At 46.6% G+C, this 27595-nt stretch overlaps 1 protein-coding gene across 4 annotated transcripts in view; it reads left to right on the plus strand.

Moving 5' to 3' along the window:
* The window catches only part of UBR3 (ubiquitin protein ligase E3 component n-recognin 3), a 359661-nt gene that overhangs the window by 149341 nt on the left and 182725 nt on the right, over window positions 1–27595 (plus strand). For 2 of the 4 annotated variants that reach the window (XM_068122446.2, XM_068122447.2), the window contains exons 20-23: window positions 6804–6962; window positions 7270–7296; window positions 8070–8524; window positions 20079–20167. In XM_068122446.2, the coding sequence (XP_067978547.2) occupies window positions 6804–6962; window positions 7270–7296; window positions 8070–8524; window positions 20079–20167 (730 nt within the window). The remainder of the gene's footprint in view (window positions 1–6803; window positions 6963–7269; window positions 7297–8069; window positions 8525–20078; window positions 20168–27595) is intronic. The other 2 variants (XM_068122448.2, XM_078781816.1) reach the window with 1 other exon arrangement.

Here is a 27595-nt window from a genome sequence, read left to right on the forward strand (position 1 = left end):
CCGTCGTGCGAAGTCCTTCCTTGGCACACCTGAGCTCCTCACCACATACAAGGCTTTCATCCGCAGCTCAATGGAATACTGTTCCCCCCTCTGGGCTGGTGCTCCTGCCTCACACCTAGCTCAGCTTCACGCTGTTGAAACCAAAGCTTTCAGAATCATTGGAATCTCCTGCGATGAAGTTAACTCCGAGGGCCTTTCAGTCACTCACCGCAGGCAGGTTGGTGGTCTTTCTGTCTTCTACCGACTCCTCTCTGGCCTTGCTCCCCCAGCTCTCTCTGTGCTCTGTCCCCCCAATATTCCTTCAGGTCGCACAAGATCTGCCTGCGACCCTCTTATGGTTAAACTGCGAAAATCTAGGCTCTCTGCTCACCTTCACTCTTTCATTCCCCTTTTCTCCCGCCTCTGGAACAAACTCCTCCACTCCCTTCAATCCCACTTCTCTCTCCAGGTCTTTAAAACAGCTGTTCATCACCATGTCTTATCTTCCCCCATCCAAAACCTTGATCTTTTCTACCCCTGCTAATTCACCCCAGATACACTTTTTTTTTTTCTTTTTTTTTTTTCCAACTTCTCTCCTGGAAGTCCTTGCAGTGTTCATATGTTTTATACCTCTCCCACCTCCCCCAAAGCCGTCCCCCTCCCACATTTCTCCTGTTGTCCATGCTCTCAAATGTTGTGTTTGTGTCATTCCCCCTCTCCTCTGTCCTCTCTCCCTCTCTCCCCATCTTGTCTGCCGCTCCCCTTATTTTTTGTGTTTTGTTTGTCGGTTTGACTTTTTGTGTGATTAATGTTGGCTCTTTCACGAGCCTCGATCTTGTATGCAAACAAAAAAAAAAAGTTCATGCTTAAAAAGGTCATAACTCTGAAACCATGTGACACATGACGTCATGCTCACTGACTTTTTTGTTCGTCATGGGTATGCGATTCTGCCTGCAAAGTTTGGCCTCGATCTGTTCAGCCGTTGCAGAGAAAAAGGGGTTTTCGTGTTTTCACGGAAAACTATTTTGCGGCCGAACCACGTGACCTGTGACGTCATAATTACCATTAAAATATTCTACAGACCGAGTCCCTCCTATGGTGAAAATTTGATCTCAATCGGTCCAATTATTGCAGAGAAAATCATTTTTAAAGGAAATTAAAACTTAAAATGGCACTGAGTTAAGGATCATCAGAATTATCAGAATTCCCAAAGTTCAAAGTACCATAACTTTGTCAAAAATGATCGAAACGTCGTGAAGTTCGAACTCGATCTGTAACTTATCATGAGGAAACGATGTGCCAAGTTTGAAATCATTAGCATTAAGAGTTTAGAAAAAAAACTCCGGAAAACTGTTTTTTGCGTGACGGACTGACGGGCGGCGTGCAAGCCGATGCTGTAGTCCTCTCCTCCGGTGTACACCGGTAGGGGACTAATAACTGCAGTCAAGCGCTTCCTATAGCCATGAATGAGCTTCCTGCACCTCTCTACTGGCAGTTTGGTCCACTCTTCTTGTGCAAACTGCTCCAGTTCGCCCAGATTTGCGCCATCTGTTTTGTGCCTTTGCGCTCAATCAAGCACTCAAACGGAACGGAGTGCTCGGCACCACTTATCACCGATAGCAAGCTGCTTGCTAATGGAACGCACCGCCTCTGCCCGCATTCATTCCCCATTCGCTCCTCTCCCTCATTCCTTCTCACATCAATCCTTCATACGATTTCCCTCAGGCGAGAACACCGTTGCTCGGCAACACCAAAAGGCGGAAGTGGAAAACAAATCCTCAGGGGTTAAAGTGCAACTTCCTCAAAGAGCAAATGTGAATATTTCCGTAAATAAAACATTATTAAAACCACACAGGATGACTTTACTTCATTAAAACACAAGGAGTCCCCTTTTGGTCGCGGTCACTACTCGAAGCTCCTGCGGATGACGCGCTGAATGCTCACTCAGCTCGGCCTCTCCCTCAGGTAAATGTTATTTTTGAAATTCCTGGAAGATAATAACAAGAGATCGTTTGAGAATTACTCGTTGCAGTTTTCAGGGGAAATCATGTCAATCAATTTAGCTTCTGCGTGGTCACGTGACTCGACCAGCAGCGGGCAAAGTTTAAAAGAAAACACAGCAGGTGGGAGGGGCATCTGAATGGTGTTTCCGTCGAGGTCCGCGTTTAGTTAATAAAGCTTTCCCATTTCGATCTTCCCATCAGATCAGAGAACAGTCGCAGATCTTCCAACTTTTTTTTCTTTTCTTTCCCCGTTCCCTCTTCACCCGCACCTGTTTTTACCTTACTCTCCTTGAAGATCTCGCGAATGGTCCTATTTCCACTCGGGCGCCAGGTATCCGGGCGTTCCGAGTTGTTTTTTTTTGTCTTAAAGACATGTTTACGATTATGTCATTGTCTTTACATTGTTGGACAATGAATGTCCATACATCACTCTTTAAGACCATATATTTCTGTGTGTATGTGTGTGCGCAAGCGTTACTACCTGTGTAATGCACTGGATGCCGGTCATCACGGGGTCAAGACGTGCGCGTGCGTATACATGTACTTGTCTTGTGTTTCACACAAGTGTTCATGCAAGTGTGTGCAAAACTTTCACACAAACGTGTTTACACTTGCGTCATTGTGTCATGTGTTAGTGTGTCTTGTGTTCGTGTGTCTTGTGTTCGTGTGTCTTGTGTTCGTGTGTCTTGTGTTCGTGTGTCTTGTGTTCGTGTGTCTTGTGTTCTTGTGTTCGTGTGTCTTGTGTTCGTGTGTCTTGTGTTCGTGTGTCTTGTGTTCGTGTGTCTTGTGTTCGTGTGTCTTGTGTTCGTGTGTCTTGTGTTAGTGTGTCTTGTGTTCGTGTGTCTTGTGTTAGTGTGTCTTGTGTGTTAGTGTGTCTTGTGTTCGTGTGTCTTGTGTGTGTGTGTGTGTGTGTGTGTGTGTGTGTGTGTGTGTGTGTGTGTGTGTGTGTGTGTGTGTGTGTGTGTGTGTGTGTGTGTGTGTGTGTCGTCTTGTGCTGTCTCGTCGAGACACCACGAGACACGACACCACGAGACACCACGAGACACGACACCACAAGACACCACGAGACATGACGAGACGAGACACCACGAGACACCACGAGACGAGACACCACGAGACACTTAGAGACACCTCGAGACACCACGAGACACGACGACACACGACGACACGACACCACGAGACACGACACCACGAGACACGACACCACGAGACACGACACCACGAGACACGACACCATGAGACACCACACCATGAGACACCACGAGACACCACGAGACACCATGAGACACCACGAGACACGGAGACGCCACGAGACACCACGAGACACGACATGAGGAGACACCACGAGACACCACGAGACGCCACGAGACGCCACGAGACGCCACGAGACACCACGGGACACCACTGGACACCACTGGACACCACGAGACATGACAAGACGAGACACGATGAGACATGACGAGACACCACGGGACACCACGGGACACCACGGGACACCACAGGACACCACAGGACACGACGAGACACCACGAGACATGACATGAGACGCCACTAGACACCACGAGACACGAGGAGACGAGACACCACGAGACACCACGAGACGAGACACCACTGGACACCACTGGACACGACTAGACACCACGAGGCACCATGAGACACGACACGAGGAGACGCCACGAGATGCGACGAGACGCCACGAGACACGAGGAGACGAGGCACCACGAGACACGACGAGACGAGACACCTCGAGACACCTCGAGACACCTCGAGACACCACGAGACACGACATGAGGAGACACGACGAGACTCCACGAGACGCCACGAGATGCTACGAGACGCCACGAGACGAGACACCACGAGACACGACACCACGAGACACCACGGGACACCACGGGACACCACGAGACAGGATGAGACACCACAAGACAGGATGAGACACCACGAGACGCCACGAGACACGACGAGAAGCGACGAGACACCACGAGACACGAGGAGACGAGACACCACGAGACACGACGAGACACCACGAGACACCACGAGACACGACACCACGAGACATGACGTGACGAGACACCACGAGACACGACGAGACGAGACACCACGAGACGCCACGAGACACCACGAGACACGAGGAGACGAGACACCACGAGACACCACGAGACACCACGAGACACCACGAGACACCACGAGACACGACGAGACATCACGAGACACGACATGAGGAGACACGACGAGACGCCACGAGACACGACGAGACATCACGAGACACGACACGAGGAGACACGACGAGACACCACGAGACACGACGAGACACGACGAGACACGACGAGACACCACGAGACACCACGAGACACCACGAGACACGAGGAGACGAGACACCACGAGACCCGAGGAGACGAGACACAACGAGACGAGACACCACGGGACACCACGAGACACGAGATGAGGAGACACCACGAGACACGACATGAGGAGACACGACGAGACGCCACGAGACACCACGAGACACGAGGAGACGAGACACCACGAGACACGACATGAGGAGACACCACGAGACACGACATGAGGAGACGCCACGAGACGCGACGAGACACCACGAGACACGAGGAGACGAGACCAGACACCACGAGAAGAGACGAGACACCACGGGACACCACGAGACACCATGAGACACGACATGAGGAGACACGACGAGACGCTACCAGACACCACGAGATGCCATGCTACGCGACGAGACACCAAGAGACACCAAGAGACACCACGAGACACGACCAGGCACCACGAGACACCACGAGACACCACGGGACAGCACGAGACACCACGAGACACGACGAGACGCGACAAGACGAGACACCACGGGATACCACGGGACACGGCATGACACGACGAGACACCACGACCACGAGACACCACGAGACACGACGAGACACGACTAGACACCACGAGACGCCACGAGACACGATGAGACGCCACGAGACACCACGAGACGCCACGGGACATGACGAGACGCGACGAGACACCACGAGACACGACATGAGGAGACACCATGAGACGCGACGAGACATCTCGAGACGCCACGAGACGCGACGAGACACCATGAGACACTTGGTGTGTCGTCTCGTCTCGTCTCGTCTCGTCTCGTCGCGTCTCGTGGTGTCTCGTCGTGTCTCGTCGTTTTTCGTCGTGTCTCGCCATGTCTCGGGGTGTCTTGCGGTGTCTCTCGGTGTCTCGCGGTGTCTCGTCTCGTGGCGTCTGGTCGCGTCTCGTCGCGTCGCGTCGTGTCTCGTCGTGTCTCGTGTCTCGTCGCGTCTCGTTGCGTCTCGTCTTGTCGCGTCTCGTCGCGTCGCGTCTCGTCGCGTCGCGTCGCGTCTCGTCGCGTCTCGTCGCGTGTCGTGGTGTCTCGTCACGTCGCGTCACGTCGCGTCGCGTCGCGTCTCGGCGTCTCGTCGCGTCGCGTCTGTGTCTGTGTCGCGTCGCGTCTTGTCTGTGTCTGTGTCGCGTCTTGTCTGTGTCTGTGTCAAGTCTCGTGTGTGTGTGCGTGCGTGCGTGCGTGCGTGCGTGTGTGTGTGTGTGTGTGTGTGTGTGTTTGTGTGTGTGTCAGCATCAAACTTTGCGGCATAATGGTTGGAACATCAGCTCTGAATCTGGTAAATCGGCGGTTGGAATCCACACTGAATCATAATAAACACGTTAAATATACTACGTGTTGCTTCCTTGATGCACATTATTACCCTGCGCTCGTGAAGCGAAAAGCAGGGTTAGGCATTCGGTTGCGTACATGTGTACCTGTGGCGTACGTGTCTGCATCTTACTATAATTCACGAAATGTCTGTCCGTCTGTTCGAAGGTACCGCAAAAACGGCTCAACCGATCGAAACGATATTTTGGGTCGGTAATCCTGTGACCCCTGGGAGTACAATAGGCTATTTAGTTTTCCCAATTTCAGCTTTGGTCTCCAGCATTCTCAGGTTTGGACTCCCGCATAACATTCGCGTTCGCATAACGTCATTGTGACGATGTTCTCATTGTGACGATGTGACGATGCATGTGTTCACGGTAGTGTTTGACGTGACGGTGTGAACATAATTTCGTAATGTTTTTCGTTTCGTAATCCTCTAATGAACGTTTTATGTTTCATGAACGTTTAATGCCCTTCGATGTCCGGGGCCGCAAGTGCGCTACGCTGGACGGGCCAGCGTTTACCTTGCCCTTCGTCGTCAGGCTCGGGTAAACCGCTGAGCCCCATCTGTGATGGGGAATGTGGCTTGAGACAGTGTCCCACGAACGAGGAATTCCCAGTAAGCGCGAGTCATCAGCTCGCGTTGATCAAGTCCCTGCCCTTTGTACACACCGCCCGTCGCTACTACGGATCAGACAGTTTGATGACATCCTCGGATCAGCCCCTGCATGGGCCGTTCTCGGGTCGTATTTAAAATTTACCTTTCCTCTCCATTTGAGGGGTCACCACTCATGCTCGAATTGGAATTGTACCATGATGACTTGGGCTGTAGCGATGAAAACATGAGCTACCAATTGCATCAAGATATTGACAGAAAGAAGCTTCATCGGAACTTCAATTTTGATTAATTGAAAAATTATACAAATTGCTTTAGTTTTTCTTTTCTTCATGGTGTGCTTTGCATTATACTTGTATAAAATTCCAGGCCTCTGTTAATAAAAATAAAATGTTGCAGAAGAAATAATTCCTGGAGTTGGATAGCTTTGGGAAAGTTTGCTGACTAACATATGCTCCAGTTGTGCAAAGAAGGAAAAATCCTAAAGCAGTTCGTGTACTGCTTCATCAGACTCGTGTATTTGCAGGAACCAGACACTGAGGATCAGTGTTACGATAGCTGGTTTCCCAGCTCAAGTCTGCTGAATAACCTGCACCATGTGATCAGCTTTGTCCGCGTCCGCGTAGCGCATGACGCACCGGAGGTGGCGCGTCAGGTCACTCCTGAGCCGAACTCCGCTGAGCAGGTCACAACCCCGCTTTCTTCACCAATTCCCCTCTGCCCATCTACCCTGGCCTATCGTTACTCACTTTTATCTCAATATAATCCATTCCCTTGGATACCTGCTCTGCCTTCCATAAACCATTTGCCATTCCTTTTTCATTTTTCTTTCCCATACAACTTTATTGCCTCTCACTCTGCTTGTTGCAGGAGGCATCTTTTATTCTGACGTATTAAAAAGCTTTGAGAGATTATTTTGTATAACTTTGTTTTTTATTTCATATTTGCTCTGTATCACATTGGATTATTTTTATTTGTGCTGCCCACACTAGGCTCCTCAAAAGAGCCCTCCTAAAGAGGTAACTTCCTTTGCATTATTAGAGCCTGGGGTACTCACAAGGCTTTTGTGATCTTTGTCTTTGCTTTAACCAAAGGTTTTCCCAGAGTATAGTGAGGTACGGGCCATGTTCGTGTCGTATACTTGAAATGACGGAATTTTTGAATCCTTTGCCATCCTATACGTCCCATGTACATTTATGTCATTCTTTCTTTACTCTTACTTCTTCTTTTCTTGAAAAAGAGAAACTTCTTCCTTTACTCCAATCAACTCTCTTTCAAAGCTTCTCCCTTTCATATTCTCTTCTTTTTATCAATTTCTTATTTTTGCCCCTCAAAATAGCCATATTCCTCTTCCACTTCCCTACTTAATATCTGGCTTAAGATTCTAAACTCCTGAATTTGAGTCCATGGAATAAATAACACTAGGTGGGTCCCCTCAGACTGCCATCTTTCTGAGGCTGGCCAAATAAGACCAGCTCTTGGAAAATTGAGCCATTAGAGTATCCTGCACCGGAATGTTGACCTGTCCAGGATTGTGACCCCTAGCCAATGTATTGCTTTGGCAGCACTATGGTCCTGACGGCACGAAAGGAATGGGTTTTTAATCCCCTTTCGCGAGCTTATTACTGCTTTTACTAATCCACTGGTTGTTGTGTTTGTACTGACCAAACTGTTTTTTGCTAACCTCAGTTAATTTACTATGTTGCAATTGAAGTTTGATTCGTTTTATCCTTATTTGTTAAATGATGACCCTAACATCCTATTATTGTTTCTTTGCATAAACAAATTCAAGACTGCACAGGTGTTCAGCTTGGTAGCAGAGCGCCGACGCAAGTTCCAGGAAATGATCAACAAGAACAGTGAAGCAGCAGCTGCAGCAGGGGTTTTCAGGAGGCACAGCGGTTCCCGTCCACACAGTGGGCAGGCGCGATCATTTGGAGCACCAATGTTACTTCCCCAGCAACTTGTGACTGCTGTGCTGGAGATCCGGGAGAGTATGCTTTCATTGCTCGTGAAGCTTCACCACAAGCTGTCTGGCAAACAGGACTCGTATCCAGGGCCTGATGCTGACCGACTAGCCCCGCTGACACACGGAGACGGGCTTATTGTCATTGAACGCATCTTGCAAAAGGCAGCGCGACGCTCGTGCCAAAATGAACAAAGCCTCGAAGAAATCTGCTATAAAGTGACACCACCGGTTCCACCTAGAAAGAACAGCCCAGGAGGGTCGCTGGACAAGGAAGAGAGGTATGCTCCGAGGAGTACTTTTTCACTCAGGTTGTATTTATTGGTCATAATTGAAAATGTTCAATGGCAAATTAGTAGGGCTGGATAGACCTATTTTAATGGAAGCCAATGTCGTTCCAGATGATGGATACATTGGACGTATTTGTAGCTGGAACAGTTGGCTCTTGAAAGTGTATAAAAAATAATGCCTCTGGCGGCTTCGTCGGTTGAGGCATAAAAACAAACCCCAGGGAAGTGATGAGGGAGGTGTTCTGTGGAGCATAGAGCTTTGACCAATCTTTGGTATAATCAGCATCATCGAACCCCAACGTGGGCCCTAATAATGATAAAATAGGCAATAAGCACCTAATATTTTCCTTTCTTGGCGACCTTGCCTCCCGTGGTGCTGCTTGAGTGCGAGCTGCCTGCATCTGTGCTCCTCGTTAGCTCTATGCTTGGTCACCATGGTACCGCTGATGTGTTTTTTGCCAGCTCGGTGTAAGAGCTGGTGCAGGCTGCTCGCAAGGCCATTGGGCCGGCACGCTCATTATGGCAGCCTTTATTCGCAATCATGGGCACGTTAGTGTCTGCAGATTGAACCTGTGGTGATGAATTGGCTACCAGATGAAAACAGAATGAAAGCAAAGAGTACTTATCTGACTTTGGACATCTTTATTTTTACTTTTTTGTCTCTCTCTCTCTGTCTGTTTTCTGGTTGCTCAATGTGGCTGTTTCGGTTTTGTATTTTTATCACCCTATTGCTTGGCTTTCTTTATGATTCAACCAAACATATTTGTTGGAGTTAAATGACTTATGCATTGAAGTTCCGCTGCAATAGTAGGAACGCAGTGTGCCACAATAGTATTTTCTTAAAAGGGGAGGAATTTGGGAAATCTGTCAGTTTAATCAATATAATTTGGTGTATTTAGTGCCCACCGATGTGATATTTGTCTGTTCCAGTTGTTTATGGTTCTAAATTATAACTTGCTGAACTTAAATGAAATATCAGATCTAGGATTGTTGATAAGAATGAGGTGATAGAGGGTATATAAGGTGATGTTCTGACAATGGGGCAGTGGTGTCACAGTTCAACATGAGAAATGGCTTGAATGAAGGAGAGGGAGGAGGGGACGAGACACAATATGAGGGTTGGGTTAAGTAGAGTTAATGGGGATAGAAAGGATTTTGGGTATGGATTGGGGATGACATGAGATGGTGGTGCAATGCCTACTCCGAAGCCTTGAAGGGAAGCACTGAATAATCTCTGGAAGAAATTTCCACAAACAGGAGAAAAGAGAAACAAATGTGTGGAGGTGGGCAGTAAAGCTGAATATCACGTGTCTTAGAGGAGTGAGGGGTAGGGGTGGAGGACAGAGAGCAGAAGGAGCTACAGTGGAGGAAAAGTGACAACAAAAGCAAAATAAAAAAGGCCACCTAACTGTCTGATGTGACCAACAAGCCCTTGTGCTTTGGCCTCATTGTGTGAGTTACCAAATGATGTTGCCATCTTCCAGAATTCAACATAATCCACAAAACATACAAAATACAAAACTTGAATATCTTTGTTGGATACGTGCCCACCCCCCTGACTTAATTAATACTTGGTGGAAGCATCTTTGACAGCAATTTCAGCTGGAGTCTGTTATGATAGGTCTCTATCAACTTTGCACACCTTGATGGGGCAATATTTGCTGATTCTTCTGTACAAAACTGTTCAAGCTCAGTCAAGTTGCGTTGGGCACGTTGATAGACAGCAATCTTCAAGTCATGCCACAGATTTTTGATTGGATTTAGATCGGGGCCCTGACTGGCCACGCAATGACATTTATTATTTTGTTCCTTCGCCCCTCCAGTGTAGCTTTTGCTGTGTTTAAAATCGTTGTCATGCTGAAAGGTGAACTTCTGTCCCAATTTCAGCTTTCTTGTAGAGGGCAGCAGGTTCTCTTCGAGGATTTTCTGCATGTGCTCCATCCATTTTCCCTTTTATCTTGACAAGTACCCCAGTCCCTGCTGATGAGAAACATCCCCATAACATGATGCCGCCACCACCATGCTTCACAGTAGGGATGGTATTCTTTGGGTGATTTGCTGTGTTGTGTTTACGCCAAACGTAACGTTTTGCATTTAGGCCAAAAAGTTCAATTTTGGTTTCGTCAGACCACAAAACGTTTTACCACATGGCTTCAGAATCTCCAGAGTGATTTTTTGCATACCTCAAATGGGACTCAAGGTGGGCTTTTTTGAGTAATGGCGTCTTTCTTGCCACCCTACCATACAGGCCAGACTTGTGGATGGAATGCTTGGGATATTGTTGTCACATGCACACAGTGACCAGTCTTTGCCATAAAGGCCTGTAGCTCTTTCAAAGTTGCCATTGGCCACTTGGTGGCCTCCCTGATCAGTCTCCTCCTTGCTTGGTCATCCAGTTCGGAGGGACGGACTGATCTAGGCAGGGTCTTGGTAATACCATATGCCTTCCACTTAATGATTGTCTTAGCTGTGCTCCAAGGGATATTCAAGGCCTTTGAAATATTTTATACCCATCCCCTGATCCGTGCCTTTCCACAACTTTATCCCGGAGGTCTTTATAAAGCTCCTTGTTCCTTATGGTTGAGTCTTTGCTGTGATATGCACTACCCAGCAAAGAAAACGTACAGGAACAGCTGATTTTATTCTGAAATAATCAGAATCACAACAATTTAACACAGGTGGAGGCAAATTAACTTGGTGTGTGATTTTTGAAGGTGATTGGCTATACAACAACAACAACAGGCATTTTAAGGCCATTTTCCCTGCGAAAGCGGGGGTTAGCCTTGCGGGCCCCATGACAATCTTCTCCATTTTGCCCTATTTTCTGCATCTCCCCTTGTTAACCCCCTTTCCCGCATGTCTTCTTCCACCACCTTCAGCCAAGTCTTTCTCGGTCTTCCCCGTCCTCTACTTCCTTCTGCATTCATTTCCATCACTCTTCTCAACCAGTCACTTTCATCCTTCCTCAACACATGACCAAACCATCTCAACCTGTTTCTCTTCACAGCATCAATCACAGGCTCTATTCCCATCATCTTACGCAATTCATCATTTGTCTTCCTCTCTCTCAACGATACTCCACGCATCCACCGAACCATTCGCATTTCCACCCTTTCCAGCCTTCGTTGCTGCTCTACGTTCATTACCCATGTCTCGCTCCCATAAATCATAACACTTCTCACACATGCAGCATACACCTTTCCCTTCAGTTTCAACGACACTCCCCTCCTCATCAGCACGCCACTCAGTTCCCGAAACTTCTTCCATGCACATCTCACTCCAGAAACCGTTGCCGAGTCTGATCTACCTTCTCCATTCAGCATGTCTCCGAGGTAGCAAAATGTTTTCACACCTTCCAGCTTCACGCCGTCTCCATGATCCAACTCACTAGCAGATTGGCTATACCTGAGCTAATTTACTATTATAAAGGGTTGGAGGCCGGGGGGTGGAGGGGTGGGAGGGGGGGGGGGGGGGATGGACACTTATCCAACCAATATAATCCAGTTTGTACTTTTAACTATTTTTCTGAAATTTGTAGAATTTGTGTTTCACTCTTGGAAGTTGTGCTTTACGATTTGTAAAATGCATTTTAATTCCAGGCTATAAGGCAACAAAAGGTAAAAGTTGTGGAAGGGGTGTAGACTTTTTATCGGCACTGTATATTATATATGCCTGGTATTGGGTTAATGGTTAAGGTGGATGGCTTAAGATCACAAGGTTCTGAGTTCAAGCTCCTGTCATGCCGTTGAAATAACACCAGGTGGGGCTGACTCAGCCTGACATCCCTCTGAGGTCGGTAAAATAAAGTGCCCAGCTTATTGGGATGAATGAGTCATTCCAGTATGCTGCATCGAAGTGGCGACCCATCCAGGATTCTGCCCAACAGACAAGAAACTGCTTCGGCAGCCCTATGCATCTAACGATGCAAAAATAAGTGGTTAGGGTAGGGGGAAGGGGAGGGGGAGGGAGAGGGGGAGGGAGATGGGGGAGGGGAGGAAGGGGAGGGCCAGTCAACAATGACGTTGCAGTTGTCATGGTAGGAGAGCAGCACAACAATCGCGACATCGTCCAGCATCTTTGCGACAACAGCACGAAGCGGATTTTGGAGACTCGCCGATCCTGTGACGCCCTCCAGTACCGGCGTTGCCGGGCGGGGGAAGGGAGACCCATACATTCTCAACCCGTACATTCGCCCTCTCGACTCAAGCTCACTCGGACAAAAGCCTCGCACAAATTACACTGTGAAGGCCCAATGGCCATGTCTATGCCACAAATCAAGTACATGAGCGAGTCTGGCGCACTGAATTGAAAATATATAGAACGCTCATACTCCGTGAAAAGTGTAGCCGCCGTGTTGCCATCTTGGTTAGCATGACTCGACCAACTCGCTTCGCGGATCTCGTTTGTTTTGAACGTGTCCCAGATGTTAAAAGCCAGACAACTGTTAAAATGCCATTTTGAGCGGCAATAAACTGCTCCAATCGGTTACGGAAGCGTTGTGGAAAGACGTTTCACAGCTGTTTCAAAGACGTTTAATTCATATCTCACAAAATCGACACAAAACATGATCACACAAAAGGTGAAAAAACACAATCGCTTTTCGCTCTGAATTACGTGCAAACGTGACGGAAATCACCATCGCCCAGCATCGAGTGCCAACCAAGATGGCGCCCGGTAGCTGCATCTCCACCTATGTGGTGTGAATGGCAATGGTCATTGATTCGATATATTTTCCGTTCAATGGTCTGGCGGCGGGGATGGAACATCACGTGATCGCTCTGAGCGAATCAGCGCGCTGCTCTGCCACCGGCTCAGGTTCCGTGTATAATATTCCTCGCTGAAATGCGCTGAGGTAAATATGAATAAAAAATATGGATCTCGTCAAATATTTTGAGGTAGGCCATGTTCTTCCCAGGCTCAATGGCCATGTCTATGCCAAATATCAAGTACGTGAGCCTCTCCGTTTCGGTGTCTATCGGTAACATTACACACACATACACACACACACACACAACAACAACAACAACAACAACATGCATTTTAAAAGGCCATTTTCCCTGCTAGAGCGGGGGTTAGCCTTGCGGTCCCCATGACAATCTTCTCCATTTTGCCCTATTTTCTGCATCTCTCCTTGTTAACCCCCTTGCCCGCATTTCTTCTTCCACCATCTTTAGCCAAGTCTTTCTCGGTCTTCCCCGTCTTCTACTTCCTTCTACATTCATTTCCATCACTCTTCTCAACCAGTCACTTTCATCCTTCCTCAACACATGACCAAACCATCTCAACCTGTTCCTCTTCACAGCATCAATCACAGGCTCTATTCCCATCATCTTCTGCAATTCATCATTTGTCTTCCTCTCTCTCAACGATACTCCGCACATCCGTCGAACCATTCGCATTTCCACCCTTTCCAACCTTCGTTGCTGCTCTACGTTCATTACCCATGTCTCGCTCCCATAAATCATAACACTTCTCACACATGCAGCATACACCTTTCCCTTCAGCTTCAACGACACTCCCCTAATCATCAGCACGCCACTCAATTCCCGAAACTTCGTCCATGCACATCTCACTCGAGCAACCGTTGCCGAGTCTGATCCACCTGCTCCATTCAGCATGTCTCCAAGGTAGCAAAATGTTTTCACACCTTCCAGTTTCACGCCGTCTCCAAGATCCAACTCAACATTTCCTCCATATGCAGCTCCCTCTGTGCACACCTTACATTTGAATGTAGCTGCCACACTGGTTAATGACCCTCTCAGACCACTACATTTTTGATGAACCCACTCAGCGCACATTGTACACTGAATGGAGTTTACTCCGACACCCTTCCTACACACAGCACAGGCCCACTTCCCAGTTCTTTCCACCTCACCACATGCTTTACCACTTGCCATCACCTTCGTCTTTCCGATATTCACCTTCAGACCTTTTGTCTCCATACATTCCTTCCACTTGTTCATCTTTTCCTTCAGTCCATCCATACTTTCCGCAATCAACACCAGATCATCTGCATACAACAACTCCCACGGTAAACCCTCCTTTACGTTCTGAGCCAGCACCTCCATCACAGCTACAAATAGTAGTGGACTTAGTATCGACCCCTGATGCACTCCCACCTTCACCTCAAACTCACCACTGTTCCCGTCCTTCGTCCTTACAGCTGTGCGCGCTCTTTTGTACATTGCCATCACTACTCTGATCAACCATTCCTCCACTCCTAACTTCCTCAATGCCCATGTCAATACTTTGCGTGGAACCCGATCGAATGATTTCTCCAGATCAACAAACCCAAGAAACAACTTCTTCCTCTTCTCCATGTACTTCTCCTGCAACTGCCTCACAATGAAAAGCACGTCTGTCGTTCCTCTTCCTGGCATGAATCCAAACTGCATTTCGTTGATCTTCACTTTCTTCCTTATCCTCCTCTCCAACACCCTTTCCAATACCTTCATTCCATGCTCCAATAACTTTATCGCTCGGTATGAGCTGCACTCCAGAGGGTCACCTTTCCCCTTGTATAGAGGGACGAGGGTACTCAGTTCCCAAATTCACTGGAATGCGGCCTTCTTTCACCACCAGATTACAGATATCTGTCATTGTCTTCACACCCCAACTTCCTGCTGCCTTCAACATATCTCCCACAACTCCCATCGGCCCTCCCGCTTTTCTACCCTTCATTGCTTTTATCGCTTCCTCAACTTCCTTCTCAGTTATCTTCTCTGACGGTCCTAAAACTGGGTTACTCTCTATGTTGCCATCCCATTCATTCTCTGTATTCAACAGCATTTCCATATATCTTTTCCATCTTCCTTTAATTCCGTCTGGGTCGACAACGATTTGTCCCACTTCATCCTTCAAGCAACTCACCCCCATCACATCACACCTCTTTTTCGCTATCTGCTTTGCAATCCTGAATACTGCTTTCTGACCCTCTTCCGAATCCAAGCGTTCTCCGAACATTTTCCTACATGCCTCCTGCGCCTTTGCTGCCTCTTTCTTTTCAGCCTTCCTGGCTGCCTTATAACTTTCATGCTCTGCTGTTTCTGCTCCCGTACCCTTCGCCTTCTGCCACTCCTTGAACTTCTTCCTCTTCTCGTCAATCCTCTTTCCAACTTCATCATCCCACCACCATGTTTCCGAGTGCCTCGGTGGTCCTTTTGTCCATCCACATACCTCACCAACGGCTCCCAACAGACTAGCTTTCATTGACATCCAACCACTTTCAAGCTCAACCACATCATCCTCGACCCTACTCAGCCTCTCTTTTAATGCCTACCTTACTGTCACCTCTTTCAGCCTCCACACCTTGATTCTCGGTTGGTACTTCACCCGCGAGCTCTCCTCGCACCTTTCACTCTTGCATCGCAGACAACCAAGTGGTGCTGTGAAACAGCCACCTCCCCCGGGATCACCTTTGTGTCCCGGAGGTGCCACCTATCTCGCCTACGCACCATCAGGTAGTCAACGGTTGTCGTCGACCCACCTGACGTGTATGTAACAAGCTTATTATCCTCTTTCTGGAACTGAGTATTACAAATCAACAAATCAGCTCCTTCAGCAAACTCCAAAATCCTTTCACCTTCTCCATTTCTCACACCATATCCGTAACCCCCATGAACTCCGTCAAAACCATCCATACTCCTTCCCACATGTCCATTTAGGTCTCCTCCTACCACAACAACTTCCTCATCTTTCACGTTTTCCATCAGCTTCTCTATCACACACCAGAACTTGTCCTTTTCTTCATCGCTTCGACCAACCTGCGGAGCATATCCCGAGATGACGTTGACCAAGAGCTTTCCAATCATCATTTTCACCATCATCAACCTATCACTCACTCTAGTCACACTCACCACACTGTCTACAAACTCCTCAGAAAACAGGACACCAACACCATTCACGCCCTCCAGGCACCCTTGCCACACAAACTTGTATTTCTGTCCCTGCCTACCCTTCACCATTCTCACACCACTTCCCTTCCATCTCGTCTCTTGCACACAACATATGTCCACTCTTCTTCTGACCAATACTTCCACCACTTCTCCTGATCTCCCTGTCATTGTCCCTCCATTCCATGTCCCAAACCTCAGAAACCAATCTCCACTTCGGGCTGTACCCTGCCCACATGTAGTTGTAATTGTCATGGTTCTCTTTTTGAGGCAATGTTTTTATGGCCGGATGCCCTTCCTGACGCCAACCCTCTTAGTCGCCTCTTACGACACGCAGGGATACGGCCTATTCTTATCCAGGGTACACACTGGGAAACGTTTAAAACATGGAAATTCTGGGGGGTGGGGGTGGGGGGTGGGGGGCGGGCGTCAGCATCACGGCTGCAGTTTAAACATATTTAAATAAATATTTTAACAAAACCATGAAAAACAATCTGGGAAAAGTCTCTAAGTGAGAACGTGGATTTGAGAAAGCAGGAGCAGAGGTGAAAGAAAAACGACATATAGGGGGCGAGGCACAAGTCGAGACGAGGAGGGCGCACGAGACATCAGGCCGCACGAGGCGCGAACAAAGAAACGACTAATTACACACAAATTTGCAAAACTACAAAACCAAAACCAAATAGAAACACACAATAACACATACACAACAAAATACGCAGCGGAAATTTGACAAAGAAACGAACGGGAAAACACTCAAACTTTGATGCCGTGGAGAGATCGAAGCAAGCCCCGTCGCTCGAGGGACCCGAAGAGGACACACACACACACACACACACACACACACACACACACACACACAAACTGTGTTTTATATATATTATACAATATATATAATATGGTCGCAACTAATTGTTGCGGAAACGGAGTACGGCGCTCCCCCTTAGCGGGGGGGCGGGGGGGGGTTAATCCCCCTTTTATTTTCACTGGCCGTCTCCGCTCCTGAAGCCACCCCGCTCCCTCCAGAGAGGCAGGGGGGCAACCCCGTTCGAGACCGCTGACAAGATGTTATTTTGCCGAGCGGATTAGCAGCCCGTGGCTCGAACCATTAGCAATACTAAACCTGATCCTAAACGTTGGCCAAATCGTGCCACAGGCACACAGTGCACACACACACAGTGCGTTCAGAAAGTATTCAGACCCCTTCACTTTTTTCACATTTTGTTATGTTGCAGCCTTATGCTGAAATCGTTTAAATTCATTTTTTCCCTCATCAATCTACACTCAATACCCCATAATGACAAAGAGAAAACAGGATTTTTGAAAGTTTTGCAAATTTATTAAAAAGAAAAAACTGAAATATCACATTTACATAAGTATTCAGATCCTTTGTTATGACACTTGAAATTTAGCTCAGGTGCCTCCCATTTCTCTTGATCATCTTTGAGATGTTTCTGCACCTTGATTGGAGTCCACCTGTGGTAAATTCAAGTGATTGGACATAATTTGGAAAGGCACACACCTGTCTATATAAGGTCTCACAGCTGACAATGCATATCAGAGCAAAAACCAAGCCATGAGATTGAAGGAACTGTCTGCAGAGCTCAGAGACAGGATTGTGTCAAGGCACAGATCTGGGGAAGTCTACAAAAAAAAATTCTGCTGCATTGAAGGTTCGCCTCCAAATTTAAGGTTTAATGCAACTGCAACTTATCTATCCTTACCATAATTCTCGGACTGATGTATGTGTGTTTGTTTGTTTGTGTCGTGTTACTCCTTCTGCAGTTCTGGCACGATGACATCTGGAGTTGCTACACAGGATAAGCATGACCTCAATTAGCATGTTAGGGTGTTTTTATCTTTGCCGATGGTTTTGGGGGTAAGGGGAACAGGGACGCAAATTACTCTGTGTAAATGTGTATCATGTATTGCCATCTCCAGGTTGGAGAGGATATTGCAAGTCCTCACCCTTTACAATACAATATTCCTGTCCCTACGTTTTTTAGATCAGTGAGGTGTTTTTGAATTACAGGGTGTTCCAAAAAGAGCTGGGCAACTTTGGTTGTTAATATATTTAGTACCACAAATACAATGATACCCACAAATACAACGATGATACAGAAACGCATAACGTTTTCTTTATTTTCAGGTCTGGTGGTTTAATGTCAAAGACAATGTTGACATAACAGAAGAAAGCTCAATGCGTCAAATGGTTCATCGAGACGAGATCCGACACACAAATTCAACGTAATTTCCGTACAAGGTATGGAAGGAATCCGCCATTGCAGACTAGTAGCAGAGAGTGGTCCAAGGGTTTCAGGAGACTGGAAGTTGTCAGAAACAGAAAGGTACCGGTCAACCAAGCACAAGTGCAGCAGATGTTGAACGAGTGTGTGAATCATTTCAACGAAGTTCCAGAAAATCAATTTGATGCATCCAGAGAACTTGGACTACCAACCACCATTGTACACAGGATTTTGCATAAAAGACTGAAGCTTTATGCCGATACGGTGCAGATTCTTCAGGAATTCAAACTAAATGACAGACCCAAATGCAAGACGTTTGCCTTGGAAATGCTTAGTGGCATAGAGGATGACGAAGATTACCTGAAAAAGGTCATGTTCATAGGCAAAGCTTGCTTTCGTGTCTTGGGGAAGGACAGCAGGCACAATGTGAAGATATGTGGCTCTGAAACCCCCCACATGGTCATTGAACACATGCAACAGTCCAAAGGTCAATGGTGGGGTAGCCTTCTCCATGACTGCTTGGTGGATCCGTTTTTCTTTGCTGAGGATACAGTGACCTCTGAAACATACCGTGAAACAATGTTCTTCACACAGATTGAAGACCTGCAACCCGATATCATTTTTCAACGGGACGGAATCCCCCTCATCGGGCCTTCATCCTTTGAGACATCCTGAATGAAAAATGTTCAGGTCGCTGGATTGGCTGAGAGGGACCAACCACGTGGCCCCCGCGATCACCAGATATAACCCGCCTTGATTTTTCTTTTCTTTGGAGGTTTGTTAAAGATGTTGTCTACAAGACTACAACACCAAAGTGGCAAACCTGCAGGATCTTAGTTCTCGTATCACAGCTGCATGCACACTGGTGGATGCAAACGTGCTGAGTAGAACATAGCAAGACCTTGTGCACATCCTTGATGTACTGCACGTGATAAATGGAGCTCACATTGAAGTGTATTGATGGTGTGCACAAAAATTTGAGTTTCTGTGTTATATAAACCAAAGTGTATCGTTGAATCATTTGTGGTTCGAAATATATTAACCAAAGTTGGCCGGGTCTTTTTGGAACACCCTGTATATGCAGTCAGCATATTTTTCCTTCATGTACATAATCCGTTTTTATTTTATTTGAGGGAGCTGTCAGTTGCCTATACACCACCAAAATAAAGGTATGTGTCAGAAGAACGTTTTTCATGGTTAAAACAAGGTCGCCCGTATAGCGGGTACTTTGCTAGTACCATACAATGTGTCTTGCTAAAGTAAAATTTATGAACATTGTGAGATGGATGTTTTTAATGCAGTGAAAATAAATCCCCCTTTTGAGGATTTTGTCAGTGGGGTCATCTTATCTTCACCGATTATGGTCACGTGTGTGTGCTCTGCCTTTCTTGCGCTGATCTTTGGAAGACGGCGAAGGGCTCGTGAGCGGCAGAAGAAGCTTCTGGCAGAGTTTGCCTCTCGGCAGAAGAGCTTCATGGAAACGGCAATGGAGATCAGTAAGTAGTTTCGAAACACATCCCTACATTGTTTCATCAACTCCTTTGTTCTCATTGTGTTCTCAGCATTTTTCACAAATGGCCCAGATTACCTTTTACAGCTTTTGTGTAAAGCCCATACAACAAACAACAACAGGCATTTTAAGGCCATTTTCCCTGCAAGAGCGGTGTAAAAGCCCATAAACGATTATTATTTGTGTCCATAGTGATTTGAGATCTTCCTGGCCTACCACAAAGTCTGTGCAAAACACTCGGACTGTCTTTTTTTATACATGGTCTCGACTTGTGGACACAACATAACAAAGGGAACAGCAGGAGAAAGGGGAAACACCAATAGCAGGTTGGAGGGAGAAAGTCGATGTAGACAGACAACCAGGGGATGCAGGTAATGATGCGTAGTGGGAGAGATAGAAAGGGATGAACAAGATGGATGCGTTAGCAAAATTTTGAGAGGAGTTGGAGTGGTTTAATGAGGGTAGAAAAAAATAATGGCTTTGGATGGAGGATGACCTGAGATGGTGGTGAACAGCTACACTACATGACCAAAAGGATGTGGACACCCCTTTTAATTAGTGTATTCGGCTATTTGAGCCACACCCATTGCTGACAGGTATATGTAATCGAGCACACAGCCATGCAATCTCCATGGACAAACATTGGCAGTAGAATGGGTCATACTGAAGAGCTCAGTGACTTTCAACGTGGCACCGTCAAAGGATGCCACCTTTCCAACAAGTCAGTTCGTCAAATTTCTGCCATCTTAGAGCTGCCCCGGTCAACTGTAAGTGCTGTTATTGTGAAGTGGAAAGGTCTAGGAGCAACAATCAGCTCAGCCGCTAAATAATAGGCCACACAAGCTCACAGAATAGGACTGCCAAGTGCTGTAGCGCGTAGTGCGTAAAAATAGTCTGTCCTCGGTTGCAACAATCACTACCGAGTTCCAAACCGACTCTTGGAGCAACGTCAGCACGAGAACTGTTCGTCGTCGGGAACTTCATGAAATGGGTTTTCATGGCTGAGCAGCCGCACACAAGCCTAACATCAACATGGGCAATGCCAAGCGTCGGCTGGTTACAGGAGTGGTGTTGCCTCAGTACAGGAGTGGTGTAAAGCTCACTGCCATTGGACTCTGCAGCAGTGGAAATGCGTTCTCTGGAGTGATGAATTGCGCTTCACCATCTGGCAGTCAGACGGATGAATCTGGGTTTGGCGGATGCCAGGAGAATGCGACCTGGCCGAATGCATGGTGCCAACTGTAAAGTTTGGTGGAGGAGGAATAATGGTCAATGGCTGTTTTTTTATGGTTCGGGCTCGGCCCCTTAGTTCCATTGAACGGAAATCTTAATGCTACAGCATACAATGACATTCTGGACGATTGTGTGCTTTCAACTTTGTGGCAACAGATTGGGGAAGGCCCTTTACTGTTTCAGCATGACAATTCCCCCATGCACAAAGCAAGGTCCATACAGAAATGGTTTGTCGAGATCGGTGTGGAGGAACTTGACTGTCCTGCACAAAGGCCTGACCTCAACCCCATTAACACCTTTGGGATGAATTGGAATGCCGACTGCGAGCCAAGCCTAATCACCCACATAAGTGCCCAGCCTCACTAATGCTCTTGTGGCTGAATGGAAGCAAATCTCTGCAGCAATGTTCTAACATCTAGTGGAAAGCCTTCCCAGAAGAGTGGAGGCTGTTATAGCAGCAAAGTGGGGACCAACTTCATATTAATGCCCATGATTTTGGAATGAGATGTGTGATGTTTGGGTGTCCACATACTTTTGGTCATGTAGTGTACCTTGAAGACCTGGAGGGAAGAATGAGATTGAAGACGGTGTGAAAGGTAGTCCACAGGTGGTAAAAGAGAGGAATAAATGAGAGGAGGTTTTTTTTTTTTGGGAGACTAAGTCGAGGCTCGTATAAGAGCTAACACATAGAACATATAATAATGTGAGCCGAAGACAAGATGGGGAGGGAGAGGGAAGCACAACAACAGTGGGGAACATGGACATCAGGAGATTTGTGGAAGGGAGAGGGCTGGGGTGGGGTACACAGGATAAATAAGATGGACACTACAAGGACTTTCAGGAAAGAAAACAGAATTTGAAGGAGGGAGATGTACTTCTGAGCAGGTAAGCAGTAGTTCTGGATTTAGGCAGTTTCACTGGGAGGGGGATTCTGGTGGACCGTGTCTGTCCAGCAGAAACTTGGGTGGGGACAGAGCATGGAAATGGCAGAGAGTGCAAGACCAGTAATGAGGTGGGAGAAGACAGAGAGACCAGCAACCTGTTGGCAAGGTGATCGGCCCATAAACCCAGGTTCAGTGCGAGAGATTCCAAATGTATATTGAAAGTGGATTTGGTAATTCTGTGATGGTAACTTTTTTGTGTTTTTTTGAGATCCATCCATTGGTTACCTTTGAGCGCACTTTGCAGGTGCAGTGGCAACCTCTGTTTCTAGCTGTCATCTGTGTGTGATCATCCTGCATGGGTGTTCCACTTTGTGTGTTTTGAGCAAGATCCCATAGCACTAGAAGCATATTGATGCAAGTCTGGGCCCATCTATTTATCATTTAGGCAAATATGATGAAACCTTATCTGCTTCATGTTGCCTCTGGTGAAACTCCCCTCCCCGCTTCACTAATGGGAAATGCACATTCAAATTTACTTTCTGTTACAATGCCAGAGGATCCTCTGCGATATTTTTTTTTTTTTTTCAAAGTGTACATACTAAATGGATACCAGCTTGTGTACACAGTGTGAACTAGAACGGCAAGGCAATCGGTAGAGCTTTAGTTTCGTTTCGTATCTTTTGTAGCCCAAAGTTTACGTTTATGTATGTATCCCACTGATAGGCTGGATCCAGATCTTTACCAAAATGGAATAGATGTCTCCTTTCTCAAAAACCCAACCTGCCCGCAAAATTTTGTGCGAATCCGTCCTTAACCTTTTGAGATATCCTGCTCAGAAACGGATAGAAAGACAAATAGATGGATGAAACCAGAACGGTACTCTGTAGAGTAAATATCTCCGCCAGCCTGAACAGTTTACATTTTGTATGGCATTGATAGGCAGGATCTGGATCCAGTGCTGAACCAAAATCTAATAGTCTTGTTCTCGTCACCAAACAAACTCATCCACCTTATTTTGTTACTAGTCCACACCTTTTTGAAATGTCATGCTATCTACTCGTATATAAAACAGGAATGTCGGTCCGTCTGTCCATCCATCCAGAAACTACTCCCTCACTTATTGGGCTAGCCCCATCAAACCTTCTCTGGAACGTTTTGGGGACCCAGCGGATGTCGTGAGTTAGGTGTGAGATTTCATAAGTCCCTCAATAAAATTCCGATTTTTAATTTTGATCGATACGGAACTGCTCCTGAATCCAGAAGTGAACAGATGACGACGATTCGCTGGTTTGATAATATCTCAATACAATCATGATTTAACATTATATTTTGTTTTATTAATACTATAGTTTTAATATTTGATTGGAATGATGCTGTTTGAAATGAGGAAATGACGTGATGGTTTCTATTTTTTACCCGTGACATTCGCGGATTGGCAATTTTTTTATTTTTTATTTTTTTTGGATACAAGATCGAGGCTAGTGTAAGAGTTAACATTCGTCACAAAAACAAACAAACGGACACATAAAAAAACATATAATAAAGGGAGCTGTAGACAAGATGGGGAGAGAGAGGGAAGCACACAAATACAACAGTAGTGAACAGGGACATCGGGAGATCTATGGGAGGGAGAGGGCTTGGGGGGGAGGAGGCATGGGAAAGGGGTGTGGGAGGGGGGTGGGAGAGGTATGAAACACATGGACACTGTTCGGACTTCAGGGAAAGAAGTCGGTATTTCAAAAAAGTGTATCTGGGGTGAAATTAACGGGGGGTCGAAAAGATGAAGGTTTTGGATGGGGGAAGATAAGAGATGGTGGTGAACAGCTGTTTTAAAGACCTGGAGGGAGGAGTGGAATTGAAGAGAGTGAGCGAGTTTGTTCCAGAGGCAGGAGAAAAGAGAAATGAAAGAGTGAAGGTGAATAGAGAGTCTTGATTTTGACAGTTTCACCAGAAGAGGGTTGCTGGCAGATCTTGTGCGACCTGTAGGAATATTTGGGGGACAGAGCAGACAGAGCTGGGGGCGCTAGGCCGGAGAGGAGTCGGTAGAGGACAGAAAGTTCACCAACCTGCCTGCGGTGAGTGAGTGAAAGGCCCTCAGAGTTAGCTTTATCGTGGGAGATTCCAATGATTTTGAAAGCTTTCGTTTCAATAATGTACAGGAGATGCAGTTTTGCAGTTTCGCCATTGACTGTGCAGAAACATTCAATCTGGCTAAGTCTTTTGCCCAAGTCCTTTACGAACCTGCTGTCAATGCCTGATGCTCAACTGAAGGTGGCAGAGGAATTTAGATTTTAATGGTTCATTGTTTGCCATGCCGTTTCCACATTTTCCATTAGCTTTTGGCCTCTCATCTGTGCATAGCACAGGTACCTTGCTAGTATACCATATATCGGTTTTTGGCCCCATTTCTCAATGGTGAAGAATCACTTTAAACAGTAATGAAATCTCTTATCCGGGTCCAGATTCGGATCTTCACCAAAATCTGATCATTTCTTCCATGTCACACACCCAACCTGTCCACAAAATTTTGTTCAAATCCATCTACACCGTTTGTAGATATCCTGCTCACAGATAGACAGGCAGACAGGAGTGAAAACATAACCTCCATCCTCCTTCAGTGGCAGAGGTAATTATCTTCTCTTGGATTCCCTTGATTCCCTTTTTTCTTGGGTTTGTTGATCTGGAGAAAGCATTCGATAGGGTTCCACGTGAAGTATTGGCATGGGCATTGAGGAAGTTATGAGTGGAGGAATGGTTGATCAGAGTAGTGATGGCAATGTACAAAAGAGCGCGCACAGCTGTAAGGACGGGAACAGTGGTGAGTTTGAGGTGAAGGTGGGAGTGCATCAGGGGTCGGTACTAAGTCCGCTACTATTTGTAGCTGTGATGGCGATGCTGGCGCAGAATGTAAAGGAGGGTTTACCGTGGGAGTTGTTGTATGCAGATGATCTGGTGTTGATTGCAGAAAGTATGGATGGACTGAAGGAGAAGATGAACAAGTGGAAGGAATGTATGGAGACAAAAGGTCTGAAGGTGAATATCGGAAAAACGAATGTGATGGCAAGTGGTAAAGCATGTGGTGAGGTGGAAAAAACTGGGAAGTGGCCGTGTGCTATGTGCAGGAAGGGTGTCGGAGTGAATTCCATTCATTGTACAATGTGCGCTGAGTGGGTTCATCAAAAATGTAGTGGTTTGAGAGAGTCATTAACCAGTGTAGTAGCTACATTCAAGTGTAAGGTGTGCACAGAGGGAGCTGCAGATGGAGGAAATGTTGAGTTGGATCTTGGAGATGGCGTGAAGCTGGAAGGTGTGAAAACATTTTGTTACCTTGGAGACATGCTGAATGGAGAAGATGGATCAGACTCGGCAACGGTTGCTCGAGTAAGATGTGCATGGAAGAAGTTTCGGGAACTGAGTGGCGTGCTGACGAGGAGGGTAGTGTCATTGAAGCTGAAGGGAAAGGTGTATGCTGCATGTGTGAGAAGTGTTATGATTTATGGGAGTGGGACATGGGTAATGAACGTAGAGCAGCAACGAAGGCTAGAAAGGGTGGAAATGCGAATGGTTCGGTGGATGTGTGGAGTATCGTTGAGAGAGAGGAAGACAAATGATGAATTGCGAAAGATGATGGGAATAGAGCCTGTGATGGATGCTGTGAAGAGAAACAGGTTGAGATGGTTTGGTCATGTGTTGAGGAAGGATGAAAGTGACTGGTTGAAAAGAGTGATCTAAATGAATGTAGAAGGAAGTAGAGGACGCGGAAGACCGAGAAAGACTTGGCTAAAGATGGTCGAAGAAGAAATGCGGTCAAAGGGGTTAACAAGGGGAGATGCAGAAAATAGGGCAAAATGGAGAACATTGTCATGGGGACCGCAAGGCTAACCCCCGCTCTTGCAGGGAAAATGGCCTTAAAATGCCTGTTGTTGTTGTTGTGTTGGATTCCCTTACTTTGATGTACTTAGTTGCATTTGCATTTCATTGGAAACTTGATGCATTTTCTCCATTGGCAGTAACGTCTTTCCACGACTGAGATAATAAACCTGAAATCCGCTTTTCATGCTTTAATCCACCCTGCACCTGACCCCTGTTTAAACTCCCCTATTGCCCATGCAAATTAAGTCAGAGCTCCTCAGCAGTCTATTGAACTCGCAGCCTGAGGGCATTGGGTGGAGCATTCAGTGTGTGCAACCGCAATGGGGAACGGAACTATAAGGACACAAGCCATTTTGTCTTATAGCCTTTGCTCGGCACTTCTCTGCGATGAGAAGCTTATTTATGGTACAGTTGTTTGACATGCACGTGCTGATTTAAGACATGATGAACCATTGATTTGGTGCTTCCACAGGGTTATCCGTCAAGGGCAATATTGGAGGGCCCAGCTCACTCATGCGGTATAAATATATAGGTATATGCTCGGTTGAATGCACATTCGGTCTGACCTCGATGACCTTTCGAGAGCTCCCTTAGTTTGCCGATGGCACAAGGCTGCCACTTTGTTGGATGTTTCTTTGGGGGCAGTTGTAGACTATTTCTGCACTCGTATTGGGTAAAGGGAAGATATAGACTTTGAAAATAGGTTATCCATCATGCAAGGACTGTTAAGATGTTTTGGCCATGCTGTTGTTGTGGCATTCTCTGCTTGCTTTACTGTGCCTGAATTGTTTTCAAGTGTAGAATTCCTGGGGTTGTAGTAGCAAGAGTGCTGAAAACAAGTCGTCGAGAAAACTGCACATAAGAGGCCGTCCATTACTTGCACACCAAAGGCAGAATTTTAACCCCCTCACACATGCATTACACTCCATACTTTATTTCCCTTACTCCCACCTCTCCAAACACATTTCCCTTCTCTCCCCACCCCTCTCAGACTTCCCTACCTTGCTTGGCCTTGCCTATCTCCCACTCCCCACAACTTCTGTGCATACGTAAATAGCCAATGACCCCTAATCTACACCACAGTGGTATAGAACTTTTACTGTGAATTTGTAAAGTTTCAAGGAAACCTTTTCTTTGAAGGTCACTTCGATATACCTGCAGTCCCTGGGTTACGAACGCCCGACTTACGAACGCCCGTACTTACGAACGCCCGTACTTACGAACGCCCGTACTTACGAACGCCCGTACTTACGTACCGACCTCCGTAAAGCCTATTATTTAAAAAATAGTTTGTTTGTTTAAAAAAAAAAAACATTTTGTTGTTGTTTTTTTTTTGTTGTATACAGAATCGAGGCTTGTGAAAGAGCTAACATTTATCACACAGAGAAAACATCAAACAGACACAAAGTATATAATAAGGGGAG

Source organism: Myxine glutinosa, chromosome 7 (assembly GCF_964187855.1).
Source record: "Myxine glutinosa chromosome 7, kmMyxGlut1.1, whole genome shotgun sequence".
Lineage (NCBI taxonomy): Eukaryota > Metazoa > Chordata > Myxini > Myxiniformes > Myxinidae > Myxine > Myxine glutinosa.